Below are 13,513 nucleotides of genomic sequence, written 5' to 3'. Positions count from 1 at the left end.
TTGAAATACAATTTTTCCATATTGTCCAAAGATAAACCAACAATGGGTACAAGATTCACACTGTTTTCTTCTGATCCCATTCCAAATGAATGTGGTCCATCTCGATTTCCAGTTGCACCTCTTTTCCACCCCCCACCCCCCCCCCCACTCACAACACTCCTCTGTCATTTCATGGCTGCCAGTTCTCAGCAGAGATTCCCTGTAACGTGCAATGATGAAGTTTCCAGGTGGAATTGACAGAAGCTGTTTGAGATTGAGATGTGCGAGAGCATTGGAAATAAATCATAACTTCCTATTAAATTATCTATTAATTTTAATTTCTGTTGACCAACACTTGTGCAGTACTGCTCAAGACACCAGAATGTTTGTCCCATGCAATGAGCATGCATTAAATATTAATGCATGACTATTAAATATTTTTAGCATTTTCTCACAGCCAGGCTGTCCTATAAGGTCTTATGAAGGGAGAAGAGAAAGAATGGTGAACTTTTATTTTAAAAATCTGTAATGCATTGGGGAAGTTAATGGTCATAACTGAAGAATATCTGTTAATGCATCTGTACATTTTCTTATTTGAAAACATACCCGGGTTGAAGGTCAATTGAGTGTAATTGGTGCCGTAGCTGAAATAGCCTGTTACTGTGCTGTATGTCAAAATTTAAATTTGAACAGTTTTTCATTAGCCCAACCTTCTAGACCAAAAATGTTTTAAGTTGTGCACAATCAATCCTATTAATTGGCGTCAGAGTTTGATGGGAATGATTTGTCTCCCCACGTCACCTAATGTTTGGCTAAGTTCTCCCAGTTCTTAAAGGTTACTATGTTGGTAAATGTCTAAAGCTTCACCGTTACTGATTTGACGAACCTTTATTTTAGAAGTTCATGGCTACAAGACACAGCATAAAGTTGCTTGAATTCAGCACAAGCTTTTGATCTCCAAATCTTGTCTGGCCCTAGAGTCTTGCAATCCATTCATGTATTTAAGTGGGTTCTGAAAGGCTAGCTCTATATAACATAGCTAATTGGGTGAGTATTCTGCTGATCAGGAACAGAGTTTGTGTTTTGCCATCCAGTTATTGGGCAGTTCAAATTTGGGGAGACCCGTTTTTATTTCAAAGCAGTGTGTAACAATATTAATATCCAGGCTGTACCATTAAAGTTCTGATTTGAAAAGCTTTGAAAGAAAAGCATTTCTGGTGTAGAGTTTAGCTACATCCGGTGTCCCGTTTTAACATTTGTACTGTAATCACTGGTAGGAATGAGCAATGTGTAGAGTTCAGAGCACAGTCCTTTCTGCCCAGCCTGTCTAGGCTCCAAATCAACCAATGGATTTCCTTCAACTCACTCTATCAATATTTCCTGTTTCTTTCCCCCTTGTGTCTTCTTTTGTATGCAGCTATAATGTTTGCCTCGGCCACCCCATTTTGGCATCTCATCCCTGTATGAAGATGTTCTGCTGACATTTGATTTGGTGAATAATGTCTAGTTTTGAACTTCTGCTCCCATCGGGGAAGGGAAATGCATTTTGCTTGTGACTGTTCTTTCAACCTTTTTACTATCGAACACCTCCAGGTTGCATAGAGAAACTAACTCTTGCTACAGTCTTTCCAGACGTACTTGGGCTCTGTCATTTGTGGTCTGTGATTTTCGGGTATCTATCTCCATAATGTTCAGCTCATTCACATTTATTTTTGATCATTCAAAATTCAGTTGTCGCTAATTCACAATTTTTTAAATTGTGATTTGCGGAGTAACTTGCCACGTCTCTCCCTATTTCGTTGTAGTCGGTGTTTGGATTCTGTGCCATGATCTCTGCACGATCTACAGTGCTCTTCAATGAAATGTGCACCTTATTTAGAAGGAATGTTGGCCACTATTAAGATGTCCCAGAATTGAAAATAGTGACTCCCTAACAGTTAGGGAACCGACTGCAGCAATCTAACCTTGAATGATGAGTACCATTTCTGTAGAAACACACCAACTTCATATCTGATTAGTAAGATTTTTATATTAGACATCAGGATAAATTTGCTCAAGCATTGTTGAGGGAAAAGGGAGACAGGACCTGGAGGCATCTCCCTGTGGGTGTCCAAGTCTATCTCAATTCTTACAATGGTGAATAAATTTAGAAAATGAACTTGTTTAACTCTGATCCCTCTGAGGTGAGTGTCTGTGACCAGTGCTGTAGGAACTTGTCCTGACACTAGTCTGACTCTCTCGCCTCTAAAATGAGGTCAGAGGAAATTTAGCCACACATCAACTTGAATCCAATCTTGGAAGCTGTGAATTAGTCAGTTAGTCTGGGGTTTTTTTCAATTCTCTCAGTAATGGGAAGCAAAATCCTGTAATGTTCTTCCAGAAAGGAAATATGCCAAACTTAGCCTGATGTGATTCCAGATCGAACAGAACCAGCCAATTCAGTTTGGTCCCATTAGAGATGTACAATGATGAATTCTGATAATGCCTGCGCCATGCAGGACTTCTGGGCAAATAATTATTTAACAGTCAAGCCATTGGTTTTACGACGAGTCCAAACCAAAATATGTTTAAACCTAACATTTGAACTTCATGGTTTGTGTTGTCTTTTTGCACTGCATCCTTCCTTGTTCTAGGAAGAACTACCTGCAAAATATTCTAGAGTTGATAAAGTATAGAGGAAAAAGAAATGTTGGGGTGCTTGAAAGTTCCACTCAAAAAACTGAAGAAATGTTGGAATTGAAATGTTTACTCGAAAGGTGAACAGGAAGATGTTGTGATGTGGGCACTGGGTTTCTTCAGGAGGAGAGTCGAAGATCAGAATGTACTCGATCAGCTGTAACTAAAGTAAATAGTCAGTTATGGTACTTATGACTTTTTTTTCTTGGCCTTTTTCTTGGGGTTGGGTGTTACTGATGGCTGTGGGCCAGAGAAGGTAACTTATTTGACCCCATAGCAACTTCAAGAAGGTAGCTAATTTTTTTTTCTTTATTCCAGTGTATCTACTGTAGAAGTAGTACTGGATTGATTCTCCAATCTGGTCAAATCTAACCTGTCCGATTCAGGAGGAATTGGGGATGGACAGTTAACACCACTGCTGCAGCACCTTCGTACTATGAATGACAAATACGTTAGGAAATGTTTGCACTTTACTTAATTTATCCTTTTGCTCAATATTTTCAAAATTTACCCAGCAAACCCTAATGAAGATAATGTTCTGTCCTCCCACCTAATGTATAACTAAAAAATAAATGCATTGCTGGTGGAACTCAGTAGGTCAAACAGCGGACTTCATACAGCAAAGATAAAGATACAGAACCGACATTTTGGGCTTGAGCCCTTCAAGGTGTTTTACCCATTTTGATATATGCCTCGGTTTGAATTTGTGCCCCCAAATTATTTCTCGACGTTTACATTGATCTTGGGCCAGAACATATTCTCAGTGCGGTAGCTCAAATTGCATGCAGCAATGGTGCCATTTTTTTTTTTACTGTTGAACAGATTTTTTTTTAGTACTTTTACTCCAGAGAAACTGAAATTTTGCAGTGGCAGCACTAAATTCTGTGCACACGGTGATATTAAATCTCTAGCCTTTGAGAAGGAAACAAGCCAGTAAGATGTCTAAAAGAAGATTTCAGTTTGAAATAGAATACAGGTCTTTTTTTGTTTCTATTAATCTGCTAACCTAAAGATTACCTTTTTTTTGACACTTTAGTTGGGGTTTTTTTCTTGATTCCCTTTCTCCATTCCCCAAATCCCTATCTTTTTCCATTCCATTAACAATATTGGGTTAGATCTTTGTTCTTGGTTACAACCAAGGTCGTTGAACATTCTATTGAGGATGGGCAGTTAAGTCAGTATTGACATGCTGAAGTAATCTGGAATAAGATGTGTCTAAAGACAGGGGAAGGAAGGATGAAATGATTGATTATATCAATAGCATGTGGGTAAGTAGTATTAATACCAGGTCTTGTTAGCTGCACTCCTCGTTGGGACGCTCCAGCTGGCCTCGAGTATTGCTGGAACTGGGGAGGCAATGCAGTGGCTCTTCCCATATGCTGACCCACCTGCCCTTGAAGTATGGGGTCACTGGGATTACACTCCGATTCGCTGATGCTAAATACCTGGGCTTGCATGAAGAAACATCACTTGGTTCCGAATCTGGAAAGTCCTTGGCTCGTGTCAAATTATATCTCTGTTTTTAGCAAGAGAAGAGGTGAAACTTTCACATGAGAAATTTAGAAATGAGAATTGAGTTGCGGTATTCTCCACTTCACCCGGTGTGCGAGATTTTAAATACTTTCCACAAGTCTAATTCCACAAACCTGCAATGACATGAAATTACAATCCAAAATCAGTCTAATTGATGTGCCGGCCTGTTACTGTCTAAACTCCAGGGGCATTTTGTTCCCTGAATTCCTGTTTGAAGCTTTCCTTTTATTGATGAACTCCACATGATGTCAACAATCTGTTTCCATCTGACTGCAATGGGCATTTGGTGACACTGTGCTGACACCATGCATAATTGAACTTTAGTTGATGCATTATTGAGGAATGAGCTTTGTGCATTTTTTTGTTTAGTGCTTTTCCCTCCCTTTGTCGTATTTTACTGGAAGGTCTCTCTCCTCCTCTCTTCACAGCCAACACTGGGATAGTGAATCACACTCACTCAAGACTGGGATCCATTATGAGCACAGGATTTATACAGGGTAAAGACATGGCCCTGAATCCCTCTGAGGCTTGACCGGTCGAATGAAACTTGCCAATGGAAACGCAACTGTTTGGCTCCAGGCACCCATAGCAACCTGTAGCCAATCCAGTTCCTTCTGGAATTGGCAGACTGCACCTACGAGCCTGCTATGCAATAAAGTGTTGGCTGGTCTGCTTGAAAAGGTCCTCTGTGCACGGGGAAAGAACTGAACTTTCAGTTGATAGTAGGTTAAATGCACAGTACAACCTGTCACATAGTTAATTGTGAGAACCTTAAATGTTAATCCCTGCTACACAAGATTTTTTTTTTAAATATCCATTCTCCCTGCCACCCCCTCTGCTTTGCTGAAAATTGAGGTGCTCCAACTCCTGTAGTTCATCTTATCCTTCAACTTGTTAGTAATGTTAAAATTGGAGGTTACAGTCAAAAATGCTTGTTCAGCTGAACACGGCTTGGGAGGGAGGACTCCAGGCTAGTGTTCATGTTGACGTAACCTTTTTGAACAGGGAGTGCACCGAGGCTGTGGTCCTGCTGTTAAATTCCGCCTCGTTGAATAGTTTGTTCCTGGAGTTTGTCTTGGCAGCTAGGCCTGTCTTCTAGTCCGTGTGGCTATCAGTTAAGCACAGGTTTTTTTTTAAGTTTTAAAAATTGTCATTCTGCCATTTTGCTGGACCCCTGTGTTTTTTTTTGTATTTTCTCCTCCCAGTTAGACCATGGATTGAGACCTGAGGGTCATGTTCTGATCGCTGTATTATTCCTGCAGTTTAATTCTCTTTTCAGTTTGGTGACCTTTCCCTTTTTGGTGTTTTAATCTCATCATAATCCACGAGTATTGCAAATTCACAGAAGTTCTGTCAGCCACCGAACTGGGATGAGACGAGTTGCCGTTTCTGGTGATGTCCGACATTCAAGCCAGAACTTGGCTAAACTCGTCTCTTTTTGGAGGGGCTGATGATGCTACTGTGCAATTCCAGCATTTGCACTTTGTCTTTCTCTCTGAAATTTGAGTTGATCTCCCTGTGCAAGTTGAATCACTCTTTTTTTTTTAAAAAACCTCCTTTTCTTACCATTATTTATTTTATTTCCTTACTCACCCCTCAATCCTTTCTCTCCCCCAATTTTCCTCCCCCCTCAATCCCCTGTCTTCACCCTCCCTTTATATATACATGCAGACCAGCTCTCCAGCATACAGCTATGGTTCCAGTACTCCCATGGGATCCTCGATTGTGTAGATGCTGTAATGTATTTCAGACTGTCCAAATTGGTCGATTTCAATTTTTGAGCACTCTCTACTTGATTGGTCTGAACTTTGGTTGATTTTTCTTTCCAACTCCATGCCTGTGGCCTGAAAGTGCGTGGAAAAAGTCTGGACAGTTGCATCTTCTTTTTGTCTCTATTGGAAGGTGATCTTGAGTTGGAACCTTGGCTGTAAGGTTGGCTGTTTATGACTTTGATGGGATTGTTTTGTTCTCCACATGGCTCATCGTTTTCCAGACTCCCTTCCATTAGGAATTCCATTGGCAGCAGGCTGCTACAAGTGCCTGGAGCCGGATTTCTGTCAGTAAGGTTCATAGCATGCTGGTAACTATGAAGTGTTGATTAAAGGCCCTGTGTCTTCCCATAGCTCGTGATGAGTAAATGTGTCGCTATTGTAAAAGTCTGCACTTCCAATAGCGACAGAGAAACTAAAATGAATGGGTGTGTCCAAAATTTGTAATCCTCCAAGTAGTCATCTATCGTGGGTATTGTTTTGAATGCTTCTGAACAAGATGACAAGGGTCTTTAATTCACAAATCTTTGTTTTTGGCTTAGAGAAATCATCTCAATGTGGTGGGGGAGAAAAAGGTTTTTAAAGAAAAAGGACGCCAAATGTATAGCATTGCTTGCCATTTTCAAATTTGGACCATGGTGGGGACGGGGGAAAGAAGGGAGTCCATTAAATCCCAAAACAATGCAGACCACCAGAGTTTTCTCTCAAGCAGGGAGCTTGTTGAAACCAACAAGTTTGGATTGGAGCTTCGAAGTAACGTGAGATTCTCGCTGTTAGTTATCTGTTCTCCCCCCTTCCCCAATCAGTGTTGAAGTTGAGTTGTACCCTTCTCTTCCCACACCATAAATTGCACTGGGTACAATGGAACGGAGTGACAGTCTGTGAATCACTGAGATTTTATCATGTCCACAAGGGGCCTGCATTCAGATGTCATTTGAATCACTGCGCCCGGGTAATTTTGTAATGGCACTGATTACGGATACTGAAATTGTACTGCCCTGACATCTGGCAAGGTTAATTTTGCTTCAAGCACGTGACTGTGTGTGCATGGGGCTAGGTGCAAGCAGAACAGTGTGGGGTCTCATCACCTTAGTACTGGAGTAGCAAACCCCCACTATCCGAACAAATTTGTTCATTTTTGGTGAAGCTGTTAACTGAAATGTATTGTTTTAATACCCCCTATATATTCCAACTCTCTCCTCCATGCTGACTTTTCCAGAGAAGTGGAGGCTAGATCAGCTCCAAATTTGGCAGTCTTTTTAATAAAAAAAAACACCCTGCTCCTCATGAGATCCGTTCATCTTTTGTCTTCAAATGTTTCAGCTCGTCCTGAACTATTTGGCCTATCTAATTGGGTTCAAGTGGTTTACTCTAATGCAATTGGAAGAAGATCAGTCTATCAGTTTGATCAGAGAAATCAGGTCTAGAGAAGCACTGTCCAAGCACGTTGACATCTCCCTTCTAAGCCAAATTGTGCATTCAGTGAGACGGTCCACAGAGTACGCTATAGGTCCATATTTTTTATTTCCTTGAGGGTTTGTTGGGAGGAAAGATTTTAGAAAGATGTGACTTATTTCCTTTGCTTCTTTAGCTCATCCTCACTTTGCTCTGAATGAATGCGCAGGAAGTGTCTTGAGTAGTGGGACGTGCTGCTTTGGTGTCTAATGTCCATTATTTGACTGGCCAGAGTCCACACCCTGAAGTGAAGTTGCCCTGGGCAAATACAACATTTCAAAGTTTGAACATTCAATTTTGCATTAACTTAAAATGAATATGCCCTTGTTGTCTGATTGGGTAGCTTTAACTTTTTTTTATGGGCCAGTTATAACTTCTATAACGCTCTATATTTTACTGTTGCCTTTAACTTGTTATAAGAAAAAAATTCTTTTTTATAATTGCATGTAGTTTTCCTATTTTAGTCACAAGATGCGAGTTTGTTTTAAAACTAGAGGCTTTGCTACCATTGTGTAGGCGGCAAGGGGAATGGCCATTGTAACTGAAGTAACGTGAAGTCCTTGAGAGCAGAACGAAGGCCTAATGATGTCTGCCCTTCCCCACGTCACTGCTCCCCGCTGTAGGCTCCCCTCAGCCTGCCAAAGTAATGAAGAGCAGTCAATACCTGCAGAATTGATCCGTGACCAAAGATGGTGTTTCAGCTGGGATGGGGAAATGAATCTGTCGTCCCTTTATTTAAAAAAAAACACACTAGGTTTCATAAAATCTGGTTTTGGGTGTTTAATATCGCATGGACGGGGCAGATCTATGATAAGTGAACATTAATTAATTTTGTCTCAGAATAGAGTGAGGTAATGTGCTTTCACTCACATCACCACCCCCTCCCCCTTCCTCCTTGAGTGACGAGGATTCTGTGTGCCTATCTTTCAGTCCTGCTTCAATAATGATCAAGTGGTGTGGGGTGGGGGGGGGGGGGGGGGGCTTGCTTGATCCATCTACACTGGGGGTCACTAGCTGGAAAATCCAGCAGGCTGACTGTGGGAAGCTAGCTACCTGAATCGGGGAGCTGCTGCAGCAATGCGCTTTCAAAGCGGGGATGGGGTCAAAGGATATTAGTCCTCAAAAGAAGTTGTCTTTTTAAAATGTTGGGAGTTTTGTCTGAGAAACTTGGCGTTTATGGCTATTTGTTATTCTGTTATGTTTTCTTAGGGTCTTCAAGCGGTGGACAGGGAGTTATTTCCAGCAGCAGCCACTATTCAATCAACAGTCAGTTCACCATGGGCGGCCCTGCCATATCCATGGCCTCTCCGATGTCCATAAGCACCAATACAATGCACTATGGCAGCTAAGAGTTCATGACACCACCTCAGACCTTTTTAGAACTGATACTTTCAAGAGGAATGAAAACCAAATCCAGATTCAGTTCCCTCCAAAAAAAATGTCTATGAATTGTCCAAATTCATCGCCCATGGATTTAGCTAAACCTGAGATGGGGAAAGTGGGTGTGTGCATGGTGGGTAGGGATTTTTTTCTTGGTTTTTACCATGGAGATGTAATAATACAGATTCTTTGATACCAGTCTTGTAAAGTTTTATATACTTAAAAAAATAAACAAGGGTGGGGGGGAGGGGGGAGAAGGTGAAATGATGATTGCTGCCTGATCCTGCGTTGGTCAGTAGATTTCCTCATTAGTTTGTCTTCTAGATATCCTGTCGATTTTAAAATGTTAAAGCGCCTTCCACTGCAGCATAAAGGAGCCAGTGGCTTATGGAAGGTTTCCTTGACCTTGTATGACCCACCCCCCTGGTCTCTCTCCTCTTTATTATTCTGAATCACCTGGCAATTTCAAATGAACAGAGACCATCAGTTGGAAGTTTTAGAAATTACCAATAGACCTTGGGTATGAACAGGCTAAATAATCTAAATATGATGGGTACTTAATTTCAAATTTGTGGTGGGGGGAGTTGTTTTTAAAAGGTTTAGGCACCAATAAGACTGGCAAGAAATGCTTCCTAACTCCTATAGAAATGTGGGATGAATGAGCTTGTTTTTGTGAAGGATGGTTTTGCAGATCTGGTGTTGGCTGTAGTAAAAGGGGAGGAATTGGATTATATATTTTTTTAACTCTCCGGTCCTGCCTGGTACCTGTCCGGTTTGCTTTTTGCCTGCCCCATTTCTTTTTTATTTTGACAATTTTGCAGGATCACCTGAAAAGCAGCAATGCAAGGCTAGTGGAACCAGTGCAGCACCTGGAGCAGCAGGTATCTGTCTTGCAGCAAATCTGGTGCTCAACAGCACTAAGTCAAGCCGTGAACAGACTGCCTCTTCACTGAATCCCAGACGAACGTAATTAATGCTTTGCATGCAGATACTTAGATCACTGCATCCTTCTTGCCTGGCTATTCCCAAATATTCAACTTAATGCTCCATGTCTACTGGGATCTTGAACGTGGTTTTGTTCGTGGGTTGGAAGGACATCAATGGTAGGTTGAACGACCTGTACTGGTCCAAGTGCTATTGGTGCCGTACAGGTCGAGAAATAGCTCTGACAGAAACTTGCGTGGGTATCATGTTGGAATTTGTTTTCCAATACCTAAACTGCTGGACTGGGTTGTGTGTATTCTCTAGCAGTATGCCGCAATAGTTAGGGTACAGGATTTTACACTCAACACTTCAGATGAAATAAATTTTGCCTCTTATATGATTAACTTTAAAACCTCTATTGAGTATGAAACTTCACATTTCTACCAGATGTAGAAGAAACCAGTCTGCTTTTCCACCATGTTCGGATTGAACTCGCAGCAATCTCTGATAGAAAAATTGATTTTAAACTCTGCAGACTGACTGCAAATTCTATACAAGGCATTTAACTTTGAGGAAAAGGATGCAAATCAACCCGGCTCCTTTTGAAAATCTTGTGCCCTGACTTGGTGGTTTGGCTGCCTTCATTTTTCATGTCTTTATTAATGGGCTTTGCCTTATGCAAAATAAGTCTGCATCACAGGCATTGGAATAGGGAGTGGTGGGGGGTGGGGGGGTGGAATAAGTACTGATTTGACAAAGTTGCTGTATACACTGATTTTTCTATTTGATATATAGTGTCCTAAAATGTTGAGGATTGGGATAGAGTTGGTATGAACAGGTCAGTCACAGCGTAATGTGTGTGAGGGTGAGAGAATTAACCTCTGCAATAAAGTCCTAAGTCACCTATTTTGCATGATGCTTTAATACAAGAATTGAAGTTGACTGCCAGGTACTTCACCTGCATTACTGGGAGGAATCCAGTAGGCAAGTTGATTAACAAGAACCCTTCACAAAAGCTTCGCTGGTCTCACTGAGTCAGATGTTCAGCCACTCGCCGAATGAACTACCACTTCCACAAAACATCGGCAGTTTCAGACCGGGTTTTGTCAGGCTTCTGCCACTTGCAGGGAGCTGTTTGAGATTCCAGCTTTATCCTGCTCAGACGAACATCTGTTTGCAACTGGTAAACTGGGACAGTGCACCAGTTTATAACGGAGTTTAACATTCAACAAGTACTCACACGTCCATCAAAACTTTGGAAATGAGCCCCAGGTTTTTAAATGGTCACTGATAACTTGCAAGCATTGCAGATGCACATTTATGGGACATTTGCACTGTTATAAAATCACTGAGGAGAGTCTGCACGTTTAGGAGGGGGTGAAAGAGCCTGGACATTTGGGGGGGGGGGGGGCTGGGGAGAGCCTGGGCATTTGAGGCGGGTGGAGAGAGAGTCTGGGTGTTGGCGGGGGGGGGGGCGCAGGAGAGAGTCTGGACATTGGGGGGGTGGGAATTGACAATAGAAAAAAGGAATCCCTGTTCCCAGATTGTTTATTCTTCCTTCCATTTCGGAATGGAGAATTAACTATTTGGAATCTGGAGAGGTTTTGTTGTATTTGCATCTTGCTGCACACAGCGCTATGTACAGAACTTCCATTTGTTTCTGAGAGGCTGGAATGGAGTTGCTATTTATTTTGATGGCTGTGAAAATTGGAGCTGGTGAAGAATCCTATCAGTAATCACCTCCCTCTGCTCTCCTTTCTCCACAGCGAGGTTAGCATTATTGCCTTTCAAATGATTGCCGGCAGCTGACAGTTAATGGGAGTACTTCAAAGTGTTTTATTGTTTGTTGAATCCCGGTTGGGTCAAAGCATTAATGTAGGAGGATGTCTCCAAGCAATCCCATCCATCTCTTTCCCCAGCATCTTCCCTATCACGTGGCCATAAACTCCCCCCCACACCCCCCCCCCCCAATTCTCCTGCAACTGCCCGTGACGGGGGCAAATTAATAGAAGCCAATTGAACTCCAGCATGTCTTTGAGAGAAAGCTGGGGAAACTCACTTGGTCGCAGAAGGGTCATGCAAACTCTTCTTGAAGAGCCTCTCAGCTCAGGATCAAAGCTGCTTGCTGGAGTGGCAGCAGCACTAACTGCTGCGCTGCTCTGCTGCCTCAATTTTAAACTCCTCTGATATGTTAATTTACTCTGTGATAGTAGCCGCTTGCCCAACATCATTATTTGCTTAGGTTTCACTCATTCGACTCCTTCCCCACTTTTAACTCTTACTTGCACCAGGCTGGTTTTCTCTTCACAATCTCCCTCCGAAAAATGTTTATAATTTGGTACTACATCCACTTGCTTGCAAGATAACCCTTACTTCTCTGGTACATTCAAGTGCAGAGTGAATTTGAGCTGTGTTGATTTTTCCATCCTCTTCAACCCTCAACCCCACCCCTCTCAGATACTACAGTTCCCGTAAAATCAGATTTTGAATTTAGTGCTAAATGTTTGAACTGCTGGCGTTAGTGACCACAAGGGCTGGCACCTGTGAGAAAGAAATGGCATCTAGGCTAATAAGTCGTCGTGCAAGCTCCAGTACCATCCAGTAATAACTTGTGGATGAATATCAGTTTCTTATTGCACTTTGGCTCATCACCAGTCCAGACTGACCTGAATTTCAGCCTCGGACATGGGTGCACGAATGGCCTGATGAGAGATCATTGCTCTTGGGTTTGTGTTTGATGTTACACTTTAATCCCCTGTGAAATTGTTCACGGCTTTCTCCTGGGATTTGGCTTTGAGTTAAATCCCCCATTTTAATCCGTATGACCTCGGCTGGTTTCTGCACAGACAGATCGTTTGGGGCTTCCCCGGGCTGAATTATTTCTACTCCGCAACTGCAAACCTCTATTTTCCCAACCTGTTTCCTTGGACCTTGAATGGGATTGTACTGCTCTTTCTGATGGGCCAAACTGGCACTCGTCAGTTGAAAAGCTGCCTCTTTTAGCCCTGCCAGTGGAACAAAGTTTCTGATCAGACAGGGCTGTAAGGTAGATAGTGGCATTCACAGCATTTCACAGAGCTCTGTTGGATTGGAGCCCTGAATTTATTGTGAACCCTTGGCTGGAGTAGATTGACTGCACAACTGAAGGGACAGATTTGCGATGGGTTGCCAGGTTTATTGGAGTGACTGATTCTTATTGAATATTGGTGCAATGTGCACATCTGGCATCTTACCAGGTGTGCAAACGTGCATCCGTAATCCTGTGTCAGTGTGATTCCCTAATTGAGTATTACAGAGTAGGCGTGACTTCAACTTTAGCCTCATCCTCCTCTGTTAGGCAGCTTTTGTAGAATATTTCTACAGTGAAAAGGATTTTAAAACATAATAGAATGGGTAAGGTTTAATGTGATAAATTATCACAGTGGCTGACAGCAAGGATAATTGATCCATGGTTAGCTGGGCAAGCAGCAAAGTGTAATTGGTGAACTTGAATGGAACTGTTCAGAGTTATTAATGTGGATTCCATTTGAAAGTTTGGGATTATTCTCGTGTAAGTGGCCCTTTTTTTTTTAAGTAGTCCTTGCACTGGGGTTGAGGGTACAAATACTTAGAGGGACGTCAGTCATCCGATGACCTGGGCTTAAGTAGACTGACCTTGTAAACGATTCCCTGACACAATTGGTGCAATGCCTCGGGCAAATTTTTATTCTCCATTTGTTCTTCAGTTAAAATCTCTTACTTTACAAATGAGGGTCGATATTGATCCTGAACAATATTCTGGTTAATCCATTTACAGC

At 42.0% G+C, this 13,513-nt stretch overlaps 1 protein-coding gene across 3 annotated transcripts in view; it reads left to right on the top strand.

Moving 5' to 3' along the window:
• carm1 (coactivator-associated arginine methyltransferase 1) overlaps positions 1 to 10,624 on the top strand; it is a 71,875-nt gene extending 61,251 nt beyond the window's left edge. The window contains exons 15-16 of one of the 3 annotated variants that reach the window (XM_069927248.1): positions 4,617 to 4,685; positions 8,622 to 10,624. In XM_069927248.1, coding sequence (XP_069783349.1) covers positions 4,617 to 4,685; positions 8,622 to 8,761 — 209 coding nt within the window. In that variant the 3' untranslated portion in view covers positions 8,762 to 10,624. Of the gene's footprint in view, positions 1 to 2,612; positions 2,815 to 4,616; positions 4,686 to 8,621 lie in introns of those variants that run through there. The other 2 variants (XM_069927249.1, XM_069927250.1) reach the window with 2 other exon arrangements.
• Positions 10,625 to 13,513: the final 2,889 nt, after the last annotated feature.

This window comes from Narcine bancroftii, chromosome 3 (assembly GCF_036971445.1).
Source record: "Narcine bancroftii isolate sNarBan1 chromosome 3, sNarBan1.hap1, whole genome shotgun sequence".
NCBI classification, from domain to species: domain Eukaryota; kingdom Metazoa; phylum Chordata; class Chondrichthyes; order Torpediniformes; family Narcinidae; genus Narcine; species Narcine bancroftii.
This window is presented reverse-complemented; position numbering and strand designations above follow the sequence as displayed.